The sequence below is a fragment of the Trachurus japonicus genome, chromosome 11, assembly GCF_045865225.1.
Source record: "Trachurus japonicus isolate A0001 chromosome 11, Traja_1.0".
Classification (NCBI taxonomy): Eukaryota; Metazoa; Chordata; class Actinopteri; order Carangiformes; family Carangidae; genus Trachurus; species Trachurus japonicus.
In genome coordinates this window covers 10,225,396-10,244,996 of record NC_140917.1, presented here as the reverse complement: position 1 = coordinate 10,244,996, position 19,601 = coordinate 10,225,396, and the positions used below count along the sequence as shown (strand labels likewise).

General features: G+C 39.1%; 1 protein-coding gene across 2 annotated transcripts in view; it reads left to right on the top strand.

Moving 5' to 3' along the window:
• The window catches only part of LOC146978227 (major histocompatibility complex class I-related protein 1-like), a 246,574-nt gene extending 227,184 nt beyond the window's left edge, over positions 1-19,390 (top strand). Inside the window, exons 6-9 of one of the 2 annotated variants that reach the window (XM_085790919.1) lie at positions 136-426; positions 17,423-17,707; positions 18,780-18,911; positions 19,226-19,390. In XM_085790919.1, the coding sequence (XP_085647045.1) occupies positions 136-426; positions 17,423-17,707; positions 18,780-18,911; positions 19,226-19,233 (716 nt within the window). In that variant the 3' untranslated portion in view covers positions 19,234-19,390. Of the gene's footprint in view, positions 1-135; positions 427-525; positions 811-17,422; positions 17,708-18,779; positions 18,912-19,225 lie in introns of both variants that reach the window. The other variant, XM_085790920.1, reaches the window with a different exon arrangement.
• The last annotated feature ends 211 nt before the right edge of the window (positions 19,391-19,601 follow it).

The following is a 19,601-nucleotide window of genomic DNA, read 5'->3' as shown; positions in this document are numbered from 1 at the left end:
GTGGAATAGTTAGGACATGCCTGATTTGTGAGATTTTGTAATGTTTCTTGTAGTTGACTTCACCTCAGTGTTTAACCAGAAAACCTCTGTATCATCTTATTCTGTGAGTATATGTGTATGTGTTTGTCTTACTAGGCGTCCATGTCCTTCAGTGGATGGTTGGCTGTGAGGGCGACCTTCAGCCTGACGGCAAGTTAAAGTTTGTTCGTGGCATGAACATGTACAGCTATGATGGAGACAACTTCTTGTCCTTCGATGACACCAACTCTGTCTGGGTGGCTCCAAATACTGCAGCTCTGGAGACCAAGAGAAAGTGGGACAATATCCAGGTCCTGAAAGAATACACCAAAGGCTACCTGGAGAATGAGTGCATGGATTGGTTGACCAAGTTCATGAGTTATGGAGAGCAACAGCTGAAGAATGCCTGTAAGAAAGATGTGGCAACATTTTCCATATAGAATAGTTGAAATAAAATAATAAAGCCACCATGCAAACAGGAACTCACTCTAGGTTTTTTCTTTGCAGCTAAACCTGAGATCCACCTGTTTGCAAAGAGCTCAGTGTTTAAGACCAATGTCGTTTTGACGTGCCTGGCGACCGGTTTCCTCCCAAAAGACATCACACTGCAGATCAAAAGAAATGGCCGTATTGTTGAGATCGAAGATGGATTAAAATCCTCAGGTGTTTGTCCAAATGAAGACGACACCTTCCAGAGGAGAGACAGCGTGGATATTTTGAGAAGTGACAAGTCTACATACACCTGTGAAATCATCCATGAGGCTTCAGGAGTATATGTTGAGAAGTCATGGGGTAAGAACATGCTTCTTATTGTTTGCACATGTTAACATTTCTGTATTTAAGAAATTATAAGAATTGTATAATATGGACATTATTGCAGAAACAACATATCTGTAATGACTGAAATGTTGATTCAAATTACCCTCAGTCAGTCAGTCTAGCGAGTGTCGCCACAAAAAAGACAGATTATCAACAGTTTAATGTTTGAATTGACCAAGTATGTGTTTCTTTATTGATCAGACTAGAACTGAAAGTTTGTCTTTTGGTTTGGCCCATTATGTAGTATATGTGTATGTTATCAGCACACATAATATAATTGCATTTTTGCTGTAAAATAGGAGCACTGGTGTACAACTGGTGGCCAGGTAGTAGGATCTGCAGTTGTATTCGTGCACATTTTTACACGAAGTGAACCTGAGTGTAGGTTACAGCCGCAAACTAACCACAGTGTGCTATTTGAGGGGGGAAAGTACAGTATGTCAGGCTTCCTGTTTCTGTATGTCTCTTAGTTAGGTCTACTAGCTTTCTCCAGCTGAACAGCTCAAAAACTGAAGCCATCCTCATCGGTTCCCCCCATCAGATTCGAAACTCCCCCATAACCTGCATCACCTTCTCTGGCAAGGACATCCCACTATCATCAACAGTCACTAACCTTGGTGTCAGGTTCGACCCCCACTTAACCTTTGAGGCCCACATCAACCACCTCTGCAAAATATCATTTTTCCATCTAAGAAACATAGCCAGACTCCGTCCCACACTCACCTTGAGAGATGCTGAGAAGCTCGTCCACGCCTTTGTCTCCTCCAGACTCGATTACTGCAACGCACTTCTCAGCGGGATTCCTAACAAGAGCATACAGAAACTACAACACATCCAAAACAGCGCCGCCAGAATCCTCCTGAGAGTACGCAAATATGAGCACATCACACCCATTCTTCACTCACTTCACTGGCTACCCATCTCCGCTCGGATCAACTACAAAGTCTCCCTCCTCACATTCCAGTGCATCCATGGCAACGCCCCCCAGTACCTTAAAGAACTCCTCACCCCCCAGACCTCAGCACGCTCACTCCGCTCCACCAACAGCCTCAGACTTCTCCCCCCAAGGACTAAGAGCCGCACACTGGGAGACCGAGCCTTCTGCTCCTCTGCTCCACGACTGTGGAACACCCTCCCTGAACACCTGAGGGTTCCACAGTCGATCGATTGCTTTAAAAAGGGCCTAAAAACGTACCTTTTTAAAAAATCTTTTAATCTGTAACTCGCTCAAAACAACTGTTTTTAACTCTTGTTTTTAACCTATTTTTCTTTTTTGCTGTTGTAGCACTTTGAGATTTTTTAGTAAATATAAAGTGCGTTACAAATAAAATTTATTATTATTATTATTATTATTACTACTACTACTACTACTAGGTCTTTTACACATCAAGACTTATGTACTATATAGTATGCATGTTTTGGGGGGTTTTTTTGAGCACCTGCCCCCCTCAAACAAACCCCTTTACAAACAAATTGAGTTTGAGGGTTGATGTCAGACCGCCAGGTCAACACCAACAGTTTATGATGCCATGAATGATTTTTTGACTGGCAGGCAAAACAAGGTTCCCATATGTTATATTACTGTATTATAAATTATATTTTATAATAATGTTTAAAATATAATAATTCGATTTCATTTTGTTATTTGCTTTTTTTCTCTTCTTCTTTTTTCTCTTTTTCTCTTCCCTCCAATTTTCGTAGTAGGACCCCCTACCACCACCACCTGGCTGCCCCCCACTTTGAGAACCACTGTCTTACGTAAGAGATATCTTCATAAATTGAGTCTATCAAATAGAAACTAGAGAATGCATTTCCTGAAGGAAATACGGGTGAATGCTGAAAGCTGGAAGCTGAATGAGCTGATTACAATGTTGAAACAATGCTGAATTAAGAGAAGAAACTAAAGACGCAATCTAGAAGAGATGAAAAAATATGAAGAGTATGAAATGGTTGGAAATTACTTGAATTGTTGAAGATCAGTATGAAGAAATTGAAAGTCTGAAGTCTACTCAAATACATTTAAAACTGACAGCTTGAAAACATTTTTGAACCATTACTAATATAGATGAAACAATATCTGAAGAGTTTTTTGTGAGTTTTCTTTTTTCTCATCTTCCCTCCAATTTTCATAGTAGGACCCTCTACCACCACCGGGCTGCCCCCCACTTTGAGAACCACTGTCTTACGTAAGAGATACGCATATCTTCATAAATTGAGTCTATCAGATAGAAACTAGAGAATGCATTTCCTGAAGGAAAATCGAGTGAATACTGAAAGCTGGAAGCTGAATGAGCTGAAAAAACTGTTGAAACAATGCTGAATTAAGAGAAGAAACTGAAGACGCAATCTTGAAGAGATGAAAAAATATGAAGAGTATGAAATGGGTTGGAAATTACTTGAATTGCTGAAGATTAGTATGAAGAAATTGAAAGTCTGAAGTCTACTCAAATATATTTAAAACTGACAGCTTGAAAACATTTTTGAACCATTACTAATATAGATGAAACAATATCTGAAGAGTTTTTTTGTGAGTTTTCTTTTTTCTCATCTTCCCTCCAATTTTCGTAGTAGGACCCCCTACCACCACCACCGGGATGCCCCCCACTTTGAGAACCACTGTCTTACGTAAGAGATACGCATATCTTCATAAATTGAGTCTATTAAATAGAAATGATGTTGATTGAAAAAAACATAAAACTGATGTGAATTTCTTTCTGTGTTTTAGATCGAAAAAACGAAGTTTTTGATCCAGAGTCTGGAGGAAATGGAGCTGCCATTGGTGCAGCTGTGGGTGGGGTGGTGGTCGTCTTGGCTGGTGTTGGTGTTGGACTGGCCTTGTTCTTTAAGAAACGCCAAACTGGTGGTAGGTGTAGTACACACACAGCCAGAACTAATAGTCTATTACAGGGGTGACCACACTTTTTAAACTTGTGACTGTGAGCTACTCTTAAAATGGTGGTGAATGGTGAATTACTAGCAGGAGATAGTGTTTGGTACGCACCCCAAAACTGGGTTTTACAGTGTAATAAGGTTTCAGTCTTAACTGTGATTTTTTGAAGTTGTCTCTATCATTTACCGATTAGCTTTGATAAGCATGCTATCTGAATTTCATGTCAATGATTTTTTTCACTTCTTTTCACTTATAGGGTAGTGGAAATTCAACATTTCAACGCCGGAGTGTTATCGGAGGATAATGCAAGACTTTTTTTTTTTTTCTTTTGTCACTTTTTTTTTTTTTTAATTCTTAATTTTTATATCGCTAGTCAAGGTTACTGAAGTTCCCATATAAGGTTCCTCATCCACGTAGGCTAAAACCTTTTCAGTATTTTAACATATTAATTTATGGTATATCACTGTATTTTCATTTACATCATTCTTTTAACATGATTTTCATTTACAGTATTTTACTGAATTGTCATTTACTGTATTTTCATTTCAGTATTTTTTCTGTATTCACGTACAGTATTATGAGTGTTTTTCAATTAGCCTACAGTATTACTGTATTTTTATGTATTTTTTCATTTGCAGTAAGCTATTAGGGAAGAATTAGAGTACGACAAAATAATTTCCCATAATCCTTTGCTATTTACATGCTATATACAGTACATGTTTTATACTATCTTGCTACATATTACACACAGTATACTGTTCAAATTACAAATCAGTTACAGTTTACCAATATCTGTCATGTCTAAAAATGGTTAGGTGAAAAGGCTGTATGATTAAATATGGTGCCATAGTTTTTCATGGCTACGGTTCACAAATTTCTACAAATCCCACATAAACAACACCCAACACTGAGCAAAACTATTCAACTATATAATGCATGAGTTTCATCAGCTTGTCATTCTTTAGTTTCGATGTTACAACCGCACATCTGAGTGTGGTCGGGGTCTTACAACCGCATTTTACGAATTTTGGAAGAATGATTAAGTTTGACATGCTCTGTGCCACTGCTGATTGGTCAGATGCCATGATGTGACTATCTGTGTGATGTTGTCTGATCTTTGATGATTGGCTGTGAAAATGGGTTCAAGGACCCTGTGGAGGGTAGGTGGCCATTTTGGATGTCTTTGTCTCTTTCTTTTGCTAAAAATGGCACTTTTGCATCAGTTTATTTGTGTAAGAAATCAGAATGACAAAATCTGCAAAGACAGTGTGTAACATGTTACTGTAAAAAAGTGTTGGTTTTATCCAAGTCCTGTATGTATTTCTGCTGAGGCCTTAATAAAGGAGATACAGATACAGTAGACAGAAGAAATGCAATCATGGAGGATGACCTAAGTGCCTTTATTGTGATCTATTGAGTACAAGCGATATACTGTGTGATTGTTAAGAAAGATGAAATTGGGTTTTAAGGTTTTATTCTTATCTGTGAGCTTTTTCTATATGTCTTTTCTGAGTTGTCTCTATTTTGTCTCTTTTGTTAACAATTGCACGAAATCAGAATGCCAACATTTTTGAAGATGTTGCTGTATACTGAAAAGACAGAATATGTTAAAATGTGTCGGTATTATCTAAAAGGTTTAAAATAAATCAAGGCAATTATATGTTATTGTGGATCAAAAACAGTTAAGTGGTGACACACTTAATTCAGGTTTTGTGTAACTTTTTATATAGTTTCCTCTAAAATGACAAATTTAAACTGTCAGCTGTTTGTTTCTCTTCTCTTTTACTGTAATGTAAGATGTGTGCGATTTCATGCATATGTACATTAAACTCAAATCACTTGAACTCTTCAGTTAGTTTCTGTGCAGCTAACTTGGTTATGTACCAGTCTGATCACCACGGTCTGACTTGTCACTTGTGGTGGGACGATGGCATGTCGGAATAGCAGTATGTCGGAATGGTGGTAGTGGTATGTCGGAGTGGTGGGATGTCGGAATGACAGCATATAACCACAAAAAGTACATTTTGATCAGGGTTAAACGGACAACGAGAAGTTTCTCCATCGGCAGAACGAAAAATTCCGTGACAATAAAAAAGTCTCATATTACAGTTTTTCTCAATCGCTTTGGTGCTTTTCTCACATCACTCTTAAAGCAGAAGTGGTCCGGTCGTTTTCGCTAATGCTGCGTTCCAGGCAGGCTTTTGAAATCGTAAATTACAGCTTCAAGTCACAACTTACGACTTTGTAGCGTTCCAGGCAACCCACTCGTGTTTTTCCGACCTGTTTTACCGGTGAAAGTCACTATAACGGCCACTCGTAACTTCCGACCCGTGAACTCGTACCAGATCGAACTGGTACCACTTCACGGTCGGAAAAATACGAGTTTCCTTGAACGCACCATAACAGTCCTCGTCCCTACGTCACCACATTCACGCCGTTCCTTGGCTGTACACACAGCCCTGCATGCCGTTCTCTCTCCTCATTGGATAAAAACTGTAGGATACGATAAATGTTTTCTCCTCGGCTCAGAGCAGAGCAGAGGGACTGAGAGACCCGTGTTTCGGTCCAAACACTCTATGTAAGTGATTGCTGTCGGAAGATATAACTATTTAAGACTTATATTAACACAAATATATCACTTACTTCTGCTTTAACATTTGCACAACAGTTAGTGCATTTCTCAGAACAATTATTGCAAACTGCAAAACCTAGTGGATGACCTGCAAAAGCACGTCACTTGCTCAAAATGGATTGTCCATCCCTCAAAAACAAGTACTCATGTCAATGAAACTGTCAGTGTCGTCAAAATGAGAAGTCCTGACACCATCGTTTATGAACAAGATAGTCAAATGGCTTTGTCATGTTTTCATTAGGACACTTTATTCTCTAAGTGTTTTCCAATGCAAAAAGTGATGATACCTGAAAATGCTCCAGACAGCACTATACACTACTTGTACAGCCATGTGAAAACTACAGTAAAGTTACACATTACTGTATTTAGTGGAGATACTGAATATGTATGTTTCACATTTCTACTGCATATGCTCTTTGCAATTCTGATTTGTTCACAGCATTGTGCAAAGGAAAAATACACTACAGTCATCTACAACAAACATAAGAAACACTCTTTGGGTACAACTTTACGTAAACAATGTTGCAGTACATATAGTAACTGAACCTACAGAGTACTGTAAATCATTCCTGCACATCCAGACGTTCCAGTCACATTTTCATCTACATCACTCTGTCAATTGTAGCGATTGAAACAGATTCAATATTCCCAAAGATACAGTAATGTCATCCTTACAGTGTATCTCTTTCAACCTGATGCCATTGTTTGTAATCACCACTGCACAAATGTCTTGTTCTTGTAGTAAAAAGGGCTCAGTCTCTTCCACCTCTGTCAGGTTGTCTTGTAATCCTATGTGATGCAGAGTAAAATTACAGTAATGTACAGTACATGTACTGCATCAACCATTATTACTGTAGTGTACAATACTGTAAAAGTGCTTCCTACTTGTAAAATGCTGTAGTACAGTACCGTACTGTAAAGATGGGAAATCTTTACTGTGGTTGCTGTAATACATTACAATACAGTGAATCTGTTCTCTAGTGAAGCTGTAAGTCTAAATGTAAATGTAAAAAAGTTCTTGTCCCACTGTATCTTACAGTAATGCCTGACACAATGACAGCAGTGCAGATTGTTTAGTGCTGAATTACTGTCCAATACCATACATACCTGTTGTTCCTTACTGTTCACTGTGCTCTCCCAACATTTAAAATTAGTTTGACAGATTTTGAAAACTAGTTCAACAATTTTGTATGTAATGACTCAAGCAATGAAAGGAGGACTATTAGTTTTATAGGGAAAGACTATTCAGCGTTCAAAAGTATAGTTCATTTTGACTGACATGACATAAACAAATGATAATGTTGTAAAACAGCAGAGAATTGTATGAGAGCAACTGATACATGTCCAAAAGCATTTGCAATTTGTTCAGAGGAAGGAGAAACTGCTACTATGATGTGGACAAATGACTACATGTTGTGGAGGTTGAACTAATAGTTATGAGAACTTTCATTCTGATCTGAGAATAGCACCAAAGCGACTGAGAAAAACTGTAATGTGGATGAATCTACGTTACCCACACTTGTTAATGGGCCCATTTTCTATAAATATATCGTTTTGTCTCTATCGTTATTTTGTTATTATGAGTGATGGCGGAAATGCTGGACGAGCCAACCAGTGTTTCCTTACTTTCGGTTTTGCGGCGAGTCATGAGAATAACACCTCTTTGAACCTCTGACTTTACATTCTTGATGAATGAAAACATGAGTCTGTCTTGCGCCGGTCAAAGAATTTCACGGTGCGCGCGGAGGCAAATAAATGTAGTGTGAAAACGCTTCGCTTTTCCAAAACTCCTCGTTGTCCCTTTAAAAACTGTGAATTATATTACAAGTGTAAATACTGCATCTGTAGACCTGTATAATGAAACAGGTACATACACATTAGACAGACAGACAGACAGACTAGATAGGCCTAAGTAATAGATAGATAGATAGATAGATAGATAGATAGATAGATAGATAGATAGATAGATAGATAGATAGATAGATAGATAGATAGATAGATAGACAGACAGACAGACAGACAGACAGACAGACATTATTGTTTCGGTTTACACCAGGTAGTGCTCGCTGCAGAACCACGAAGGTGAGGCCTTCATAAAGCAGATACAGGTAAATAGAAGAAATCCAATCATGCAGGATCACCTATTGCCTTTATTGTAATCTACAAGATATACTGTGTGATTGTTAAGAGATAGGAAACTGGGTTTTACGGTTATAATGGAAATTTTTTATGTTATGACCCTTGATTGAACTTTGAAGATGTATGCTCATGAACTTTAGGTGAACTTCGAAGAAAGCGCAAGTTGCACTTGTCTGCTGTGCATAGAGCAGTATGCAGGTGTCCGACTTGGTTTCTGTTATTTTATGATGATTACGCTTAAGCAAGCAGTTGTCTCCATATCCAAAACCACAGTGAGATGTCAACGAAATGTCAACATGCTGAAGAGTGAAAAAACCACAACAAACCTTCAGTTACAGACAACCACTAGCTTCCTGCCTTTATGAGCTGATCTTCTAATAGTCCAATGATATGTCATGAGCGCTAAGTGCAAACTTGTACTGTGTAAACTTATTCTGCAAGAATGCAATAATGTTATTGGACAATGTATGATGCCGCCTCCAAGGAGGAGCACATGGCTCCTTCCTGCTCTTGTGCCTATGTAACCTGACGTTACCAATTTTCAGTGTGCACTCTCTTACAGACTTTTGTGTGTATGACAGTCCACCTCTTGCAAGATAAAATAAAGTAGTTAAGTGAAACCTCAATTTGCTGGACTTATGATTTTCTCTCTCACAAGTTAAAGGAAATTTCCATAACACGGTATAATAAGGTGATTTCTTTCTTTATGTCTTTTGTAAGTTGTCTCTATCATTTACCGATAAGCCTTGATAAGAATGCTCTCGGAATCTCATGACAAATATGTAAGGTTTGTTTGTGAATTTTTTTCACTTCATCTTGTATTCTTTAAAACAAATTTTCTATTTTTTGCTAAAGAAAATTGCACTTTGCTTCAGTTTATTTGTGTGAAAAATCAGAATCCCAAAATCTGCCAAGGTGTAGCTGTGTAGTCACTGTGAACTTAGACAGTGTGTGACATCTGAAAATGTGTCAGTTTTATCTAAAAAGTAATAATATATTATTGTGGACCAAAAACAGTTAAGGAATGACATTGACTTAATTCGGGGTTTTGTACTGTTTTCTGTAAAATGACAAAGTTCAACACAATCGAAATGGTGTCAGGTGTTATATAATATAAAATGTGTGATTTCATGCCTATGCTCATTAAACTAAATAAAGGATGTAAACAATTTTGGGAAAGCTCAATTGAAGCTGTGTGTTTAATGAGCTGTATTTGAGAGGTTTGAGGTGGTTTTGTGAAGGAAAAACAATCACTCAAACTCTTGAGGCTGTTTTAGTAACGCTAACCTGCTTAAATTCATGGTTGTGTCCCTACACTGAAACATTCACTGTTCACTTACCACTGTACAAAAATAAAATAAATAAATTTAAAATCCATAAACAGGAAACTGATGGTGAAGAATCTTTAGAATGAATATATGATGAAAAAGGTAAAATAACTGCACAATTAAATTCCTAATTAAATCATATTAAAGCAGAAGTGAGTGATCCGGTCGTTTTCGCTAATGCTGCGTTCCAGGCCGGCTTTTGAAATCGTAAATTACAGCTTCAAGTCACAACTTACGACTTTGTAGCGTTCCAGGCAACCAACTCGTGTTTTTCCGACCTGTTTTACCGGTGAAAGTCACTATAACGGCCACTCGTAACTTCCGACCGGTGAACTCGTACCAGATCGAACTGGTACGACTTCACGGTCGGAAAAATACGAGTTTCCTTGAACGCACCATAACAGTCCTCGTCCCTACGTCGCCACATTCACGGCGTCCCTTGGCTGCACACACAGCCCTGCATGCCGTTCTCTCTCCTCATTGGATAAAAACTGTAGGATACGATAAATGTTTTCTCCTCGACTCAGAGCAGAGCAGAGGGACTGAGAGACCTGTGTTTCAGTCCAAACACTCTATGTAAGTGATTGCTGTCGGAAGATATAACTATTTAAGACTTATATTAACACAAATATATCACTTACGTCTTCTGCTTTAATATGACAAGTAAAAGTAACTACCGTAACAGTGTAAAAACATAATTAGAAATGAATAAATTATTATTAAAGCAGATATCAGTGGAATGTTTTTGTTAATATAAGTCCTAAATAGTCCTATTTTCCGTCAGCAATCACTTACATGAAGTATTTCAGCCTAAACACGAGTCTCTCCGTCACTCTGCTCTGCTGTAACCCGAGGAGAAAATTTTCCTTGTGGGATACAAGTGTTATCCAATGAGGGGAGAGAACGGCATGAAGGGCTGTGTGTGCAGCCAAGGGATGCGCGTGAATGTGGTGACGTAGCACGAGGACCAATTGATGCCTGACAAGGGCGGGGGCTGCTAACTCATGGTGCGTTCACGGAAACTCGTACTTTGTGTTTTTCCTTCCTGTGAAGTCATACCAGTTCGATCTGGTACGAGTTCACGGGTCGGAAGTTACGAGTGGCCGTTATAGGGAACTTTCACAGACAACAGGATGGTAAAAACACGAGCTACGGGTTACCTGGAACGCTACCAAGTCGTAGTTGTGACTTGAAGCTGTAACTTACGGTTTCAAAAGCCTGCCTTGAACACAGCATTAGCCGAAACGGCCGTGCCGATGATATCTGCTTTAAGTTTTGGTTTACACATGCAATGTAAGTGTGTGGGACAGTGTTGGTGTTGCTGCTCCACCTCTACATATGCAGCAGCAGCAACAGCAGCTCTTGGTTCACTACAAGTCAGGAGAAAAAAGATTGTAGGCTTTGAGTCTTAAAGGGATAGTAGCATTTTTTAAAATTTGGGTTGTATGATCTACAAATAGCCCCTAAGTACTTTAATTGCAGTAGAAGACTCTCTGCACTCCTCCCGTTAGGAACGCCAGCCCATAGCCCTGCCCAGAGACTTACAAAATACAGTGTTGTGAATGGACCCAAAGAAACGGCCTATTTTTGCGGCCTAAAAGAGGTTTTACCTGAAAAAAAATACACAGTTCCGTTGTTCGCTATAATATAATTTTTTCCAGGAATAACGCAGTTTTTATTTGGACCCAACCAACTCACGTATCCCTCCACCCAGGGTTAGCGCCCGCCAATCAGCAGTTGGTTAGGTCCTAATAAAACCTGTGTTTTTCCTGCACTTTGAAGGGCTTTTTTTTTTTCAGGTAAAACCTCTTTTAGGCCGCGAAAATAGGCCGTTTCTTTGGGTCTGTTCACAACACTGTACGTTGTAAATCTCTGGGCAGGGCTATGGGCTGGTGTTGCTAACGGGAGGAGTGCAGAGTCTTCTACTGCAATTAAAGTATTTAGGGGCTATTTGTAGATCATACAACCCCACTTTAAAAAAAAATGCTACTATCCCTTTAATGACATAATTATGCTGTATATAAAAAAAAATGTTTTAATGTAAATGTGGCCTCCATGAAACAATCTTTTTGAATTAATAATTGTGGCAGGTGTCACCGAGTAGGGAAGATTGATGTAAAATAAAAAAATTTAAAAAAGAGGCGGGTAGAAATATGTCCACCTGCAGAAGGAACAAGCGTTGTGTGTCTGTTGGTTCGGCCGGGGCAGTGAGGCAGGTGTGCACCTCACTGGTGTCTAGTGCCTGGCAAGTGAGCCGGTAACAGGCAGAAAATATCTGGGTATTGCCCTTGCCGGGTGGAGGACAGCAAGAAACAGCTAAAAGGCTGCCAATATTCTGTAGGTATACAAACATTAATCATAAACAGTGTATTAAATCCATAGAAAATACAAACCGACCAAATGTTTATAAATTACATCATGTAAGTTTAAAATAGGCTACCTGTATGTCGAACTGTCCCCTTACCAACCCAGCCCAGCAGGGAAACAGGCCTGTGCTTTATGTCAAAATATCAGCAACCTGCCAACATCCACAGTTCAGGAGTCAGAGAAGTAAAATGTAGAATACTGTCCAGTGTTGGTATAGTTACTTTGAAAAATAATATATTACATTACATTACATTATCTATTGCACGTCTGTCCGTCCTGGGTGAGGGATCCCTCCTCTGTTGCTCTCCCTGAGGTTTCTCCGATTTTTCCCTGTTAAAAGGGTTTTCCATGGAGTTTTTCCTCAGTGGATGTGAGGGTCTAAGGACAGAGGATGTTGTTACGATGCCATGTAAAGCCCTTTGAGACAAACTGTTTGTAAAAACGGGCTATACAAATAAAATTGCCTTGCCTTGCCTTACAACATTGCTGTTAGTTAAAACTAATTTGTTACGTTACTGCATTAGCCTACTTATGAATAAAAGCAAAGTCCTTCTAGTCCTTCTCAATATTAGGCCTAGAACGTCTCTGATAAAAGTTAGACTATTGATAACTAGTCTATGTATTAACCTTTCTGAGTGAAATCAACATGGATCTACCTCTCCTGCTCAAGCCGACGACATCACTCGCCCCTGAAATCTCATGTAATACACATCACATCAATTTACAGGAAGCATTGGACGCACTGCCATAACCAACGGTCAAGAAACAGGAAACAGACCAGTCGCTGGATGACACGGAGTAAAGACTGACCTGGGGAGAGAGAGTTTTAGAAGGAGTAAAGAGATGCTGTTCTGACCATCATGAAGTTTTTCATCACGATCTTTGTCCTTCTCGGGACAGGATTGACAGTAAACAGCGGTAAGTGAAGACTTTTTAAGCACGTTAATGTTAAAGTGCATTAAGTTCTACAGTAAGTGAAAGTAAACGGCACGTCTTTAAAAATTCAGGCTTCTGCTTTCTGCAGGCTTCTGCTTTGACAATAGTTGTTGAGTTCAGGCTAGTGTGCATTTTTCATGGGTCCTGTTTTCAGGGGCGCCGCTAGGGATTTTGGGCCCCATGAAAAGAATCTTTACAGGGCCCCCAACACAGCGGCAACATTTTTTGATGCTATTTTACATACAATTATGCATTTTAATGGTATTTTTGACTATCATTACCATATTTGTGAAAGAAGAACAACATGACAGTTGACATGTATAGAATTCATTTTGATTAATTTATTTGCTGCAACACTGATCCTTAAATAGGAAATAAACAATGATCAGTAAAATCTGCTGGCCAGAAACCAGGGTCACCAGTCAGATTATCTTCTTCCCTTTCAAATACCTCAACATCAGCTTGTTTTTCTTCCTGCCTCTCTGTGGTATTTCTGTCGCTTTCTGTACACTCATTCAGTCCATCCTCCTCTGAATTACTTTCAACATCTTCATCCTCAGTCTCTGTCGCCTGTGTTTCTGCGCTCTCACTTTCATCTGTACCCTCTTCCATCTCTTCCTCCACATTCCTCCCTGACAAACCAGAAGAGGGTCCTGGACCTGGCTCTGTAGAGTGTACATGACATACATTACATACAATTATATAGTATTTCCTATAATATAACTAATAGCATAGTCACCAACATGTGAACTTCTCAGATTGGACTGAGAGCAGTCACCCCAGTCTGCTGCACACACCACAGATTTTCTCCTCTGTTCTTACTGCACGTGTTCTATTTAATTTTTTAAAAGGGCTTATGCTTTTTGAACCATTAAAATTGTTCAAAATGGTTTTTATTTCATTCATTTTAATTAATCTTCCCCATAACAGATTCACCTTTGTATTGTTTTGAGACTGTAGTAAAATGTATTATTATTATTATTATTATTATTATTATTATTATTATTATTATTATTATTATTATTATTATTATTATTATTATTATTATTTCAACACACACAGCTGCTCACCTCCTTCCTCATGTGGGGGCACAGGGGCTGGTTCAGGGGCAGGGGGAGTTGGGGCTGACAGACAGCTGCAGCAGCTGCTGGTGCACTTGACTCTGTTCAGAATGAGGCATCATTTTGACAGAGGGGAGGTCAACTAATTGAATAAGAACAGCTTGATAAATGTTTGACTGGATTGATTATTTAACTAAAATAACAGTGAAATGTAAAAATCCAGAGTTTTCTTGAGCTAACATGCCTCAGCTAGCTTATAGACCACAGGGATGAAGTTAATATTCCATAACTTTCCACCACAACTGACAAACCGACCTTTTTTTCTGAAATACTGGGTGACATATTGTCGACCCTTCAACTCCTTCTCTCTTAAAGGGATAGTTCAACATTTTGGCAAATTGGCCCATTGCCATAATCGCTATAGTCATAGCAGTAGGTTCATTACCTTTAATTGTAGGTGTAAGCTATTTTCAGTACGGCGGAGCGCAGCAGCTGGCTGCTCAGAGCTACGCTATGGAGGCTAAGGGAATTTCTTGGTTTCCCTCATTAAACTCATCAAATTCAACATCCCAAAACTCCACAGCGCTTTTGTAGACAAGTTGTGAGCTGCACAACCACCACGCTATGAGATAATGACGGAACGATACGAAACGGAGCCGTTTTCGAGGTAAATACAGGGTAAATACGGAGACTGCTTGCTGAAAAACTGTCCCTGAACGCAACGCGCATCAGCGGTTTTGTATGAATTTACCTCGAAAACGGCTCCATTTCGTATCGTTCCGTCATTATCTCATAGCGTGGTGATTGTGCAGCTCACAACTTGTCTACAAAAGCGCTGTGGAGTTTTGGGATTTTGTATTTGATGAGTTTAATGAGGGAAACCAAGAAATTCCCTTAGCCTCCATAGCGTAACTCTGAGCAGCCTGACGCTGCGCTCCGCTGTACTAAAAATAGCTTACACCTACAATTAAAGGTAACGAACCTACTGCTATGACTATAGCAATTATGGCAATGGGCCAATTTGCCAAAATGTTGAACTATCCCTTTAAAGCAGAAGTAAGTGGTCCGGTCGTTTTCGCTAATGCTGCGTTCCAGGCAGGCTTTTGAAATCGTAAATTACAGCTTCAAGTCACAACTTACGACTCTGTAGCGTTCCAGGCAACCCACTCGTGTTTTTCCGACCTGTTTTAAAGGTGAAAGTCACTATAACGGCCACTCGTAACTTCCGACCGGTGAACTCGTACCAGATCGAACTGGTACGACTTCACGGTCGGAAAAATACGAGTTTCCTTGAACGCACCATAACAGTCCTCGTCCCTACGTCACCACATTCACGGCGTCCCTTGGCTGCACACACAGCCCTGCATGCCGTTCTCTCTCCTCATTGGATAAAAACTGTAGGATACGAGAAATGTTTTCTCTTCGGCTCAGAGCAGAGCAGAGGGACTGAGAGACCTGTGTTTCGCAGGCGTTGATGTTTCCAAAACAAATAAAGTTATTGTTACCAGGACATTGAAAATAAAATATTTGTGATTATATGTTAGTTAATAACTTAGCGTCATATTATTTTTTCTGTATTATCATTTCATCATCATTAGGGGCCTCTCTGGGCCCCCCTCCATCATGGGCCCTAGAATCCGTCTCCTTTACCCCCCCTTTTCGGCGCCCCTGTTTTGAACTACTGCTCCCTTCTCAATTTCTTTAAAAACTGTCCACTACCCAGATATTTATTGAATTTTTGGCTAAAAAGCTACTGAATCGATTTCAAGTCAATGAATTGTATTGGATCTTATCTTTCTAAATGAACCAATATCTCCTTGAATTGTATTGGCAATCACAAATCTTGATTCAAATTGAATCGTTGTTTAAACAAATCCTACCCTATATAATTGTATTTCTTATTTTTGTAAAAATGTATTTTTGATGAAGGACTTGGTTATGTTTGAATGAAAAAACTCTGTTCATGCATGTGAATTTAGATACCACCATCATCACCATAGTGCATATGTAAGTTTGAGTGGTAATATTATAGTGAGGCTGCTGTGTGTGTGTAGGTGTCCGTGGATGTGTGTGCGCGTGCGCGCGCGCGGGGGGGTCATCTGGTTGGGGGCCATTTTGGCAGCAAACTGGCCAGTGCTGAGTTCACAATGATCTCACTTTAATTCCAAAGACATTGGACTTTATATAAAAATAACTAAATTATAATAGTGGGGGCGTTTCAAAAGTATCTCAGTCGAACAGGATGTCCCAGACCTGACTTGCCTTAAGCCACTCACCCGCAACTGTGACATTGTGTTAATAAATATTTGTCTGTTCTGTGTGATTTCCAGAGAGGCATTCCCTCACTTACATCTACACGGGCCTCTCCAAACCAGTCAGTCTCCCTGGTATCCATGATTTCACAGCCATGGGTCTGATGGACGACAGGTTGATCGACTACTTTGACAGTGAGCACCAGAGGAAAGTTCCCAAGCAGCCATGGATGGAAGAGAGGCTTGATCCTGATTACTGGGAGAAAGGCACACAGTCCCGCCAGAGCAAGCAGCAGTGGTTCAAAGTCAACATTAAAATCCTGATGGATCGAATGAGACAGAATGAAACAGGTAAGATGTGGGGATTTGAGATTTTGTAATGTGTCTTGTAGGTGAATTTACCTCAGTGTTTAACCAGAAAACCTCTGCATAATGTTATACTGTGAGTATATGTGTATGTTTATAATAATAATACATTTTATTTATACAGCGCTTTTACAGCTCTCAAAGACGCTTTACATAATACCAAATAGGAAATAAAATACAACAAGGGTTAGGGTTAGTGTTTGTCTTACTGTTCTGCCCCATAGACATCCATGTCCTTCAGTGGTTGGCCGGCTGTGAGGGCGACCTTCGTCCTGATGGCAAGTTAAGGTTCGTTCGTGGCATGTTCATGTACAGCTATGATGGAGACAACTTCCTGTCCTTCGATGACACCAACTCTGTCTGGGTGGCTGCCAATAATGCAGCTCTGGAGACCAAGAGAAAGTGGGACAATGTCCAGGTCCTGAAAGAATACACCAAAGGCTACCTGGAGAATGAGTGCATGGATTGGTTGAACAAGTTCATGAGTTATGGAAACAAACAGCTGGAGAATGCCTGTAAGAAATATGTGGCAACATTTTCCATACAGAATACTTGAAATAAAATAATAAAGCCACCATGCAAAGAGGAACTCACTTTATGTTTTCTCCCTCCAGCTCCACCTCAGATCCACCTGCTTGCAAAGAGCTCAGTGGTTAAGACGAATGTCACTTTGACGTGCCTGGCAACCGGTTTCCTCCCAAAAGACATCACACTGCAGATCAAAAGAAACTGCCGTATCTTTGAGATCGGAGACGGATTAAAATCCTCAGGTGTTCGTCCAAATGAAGACGACACCTTCCAGAGGAGAGACAGCGTGGAGATTCTGAGAAGTGACAAGTCTGCATTCACCTGTGAAATCATCCATGTGGCTTCAGGAGTATATGTTGTGGAGTCATGGGGTAAGAACATGCTTGTTACTGTTTGCATATGTCAACATTTCTGTATTGAAGAAATTATAAGAATTGTACAATATGAACATTATTACAGAATATACTGACAACATGTCTGTAATGACTGAAATGTTGATTCAAATGACCTTGGCAACTAAGGTTAAATATTTCCAATGCCAGCAGACTAGGTATCTCTGAAGGATAATCTATCTTTAACCAAAATCTTACGGTGACTCGCCATCAGTTAACACGCCAGTTTCGCCACAAGAAAGAAACCAAACAAAAAAGACAGATTATCAACAGTTTAATGGTTGAACTAATGACCAAGTTAGATGTGTTTCTTTATTGATCAGACTAAAAACGTGTTTGTCTTTTGGTTTGGCCCATATGGTGCACCACAGTAACTCTAATCTTTCCGGGAGATTGTAATGTTTTTCTGAAATAGGATTGAATAAATTATTCTGTGTCACAGCCAGCAGATACAGTAGACGGAGTGTGCTGCTTGTGGGGAAAAAGTATTTCAGGCTTCTCGTTTGTTTTTGTATGTCTCTTAGTTACATTCCAACTGTAATTTTCTCACCCTCCCAATGTATTATTTATAGTATTTTCTTTTCTTTTTTTTTTTACACACACACACACACACACACACACACACACACACACACACACACACACACACACACACACACACACACACACACACACACACACTGTGTGAGTGTGAAAAACTTTATAATTATTTTTAAACTGTTGGTCACTTTTACTTGTTATGTTAATTTGATTCAAGTTATGACGTTAATGTGCAGTTATTTCACCTATTATATAATATATTTTATTTTATAATAATGTTTAAAATATGATAGTTTGATTGCATTTTGTTATTTGCTTTTTTTCACATCTTCTCTCCAATTTTCTGAGGACCCCCTAGCACTCCCTGGCTGCCCCCCACTTTGAAAACCACTGTCTTAAGAGATACATATCCATAGCATATCCTAATAAATTGAGTCAAACATCAAATAGAAATGATGTTGATTGAAAAAAACATAAAACTGATATGAATTTTTTTGTTTGTTTGTTTTAGATCACGAAGTTTTTGATCCAGAGTCTGGAGGAAATGGAGCTGCCATTGGTGCAGCTGTGGGTGGGGTGGTGGTCGTCTTGGCTGGTGTTGGTGTTGGACTGGCCTTGTTCTTTAAGAAACGCCAAACTGGTGGTAGGTGTAGTACACACACAGCTGTCAGTATAATGGGTACACACAGCCAGAACTAATAGTCTATTACAGGGGTGCACTTTTTAAACCTGTGACTGTGAGCTACTTTTAAAATGGTGGTGAATGGTGAATTACTAGCAGGAGATAGTGTTTGGTACGCACCCCAAAACTGGGTTTTACGGTGAAATAAGGTTTCAGTCTTATTTGAAGTTGTCTCTATCATTTACCGATTAGCTTTGATAAGCATGCTATCTGAATTTCATGTCAAATATGGAAGGAGTGTTTGTGATTTTTTTTTCACTTCTTTTCACTTATAGGGTACTAGTAGTGGAAATTCAACATTTCAACCCTGGAGTGTTATCGGAGGATAATACAAGACTTTTTTTTTTTTTGCCACTTTTTATTTTTATTTTTAATTTTTATATTGCAAATCAAGGTTACTGAAGTTCCCATATAAGGTTCCTCATCCACCTAGGCTAAAACCTTTTCAGTATTATACAGTAACATATTACAGTAATTTATGGTATATTACTGTATTTTCATTTACATCATTCTTTTAACATGATTTTCATTTACAGTATTTTCCTGAATTGTCATTTACTGTATTTTCATTTCAGTATTTTTTTTTCTGTATTCACTTACAGTATTATAAGTGTTTTTCAATTACAGTATTATTGTATTTTGCTGTATTGT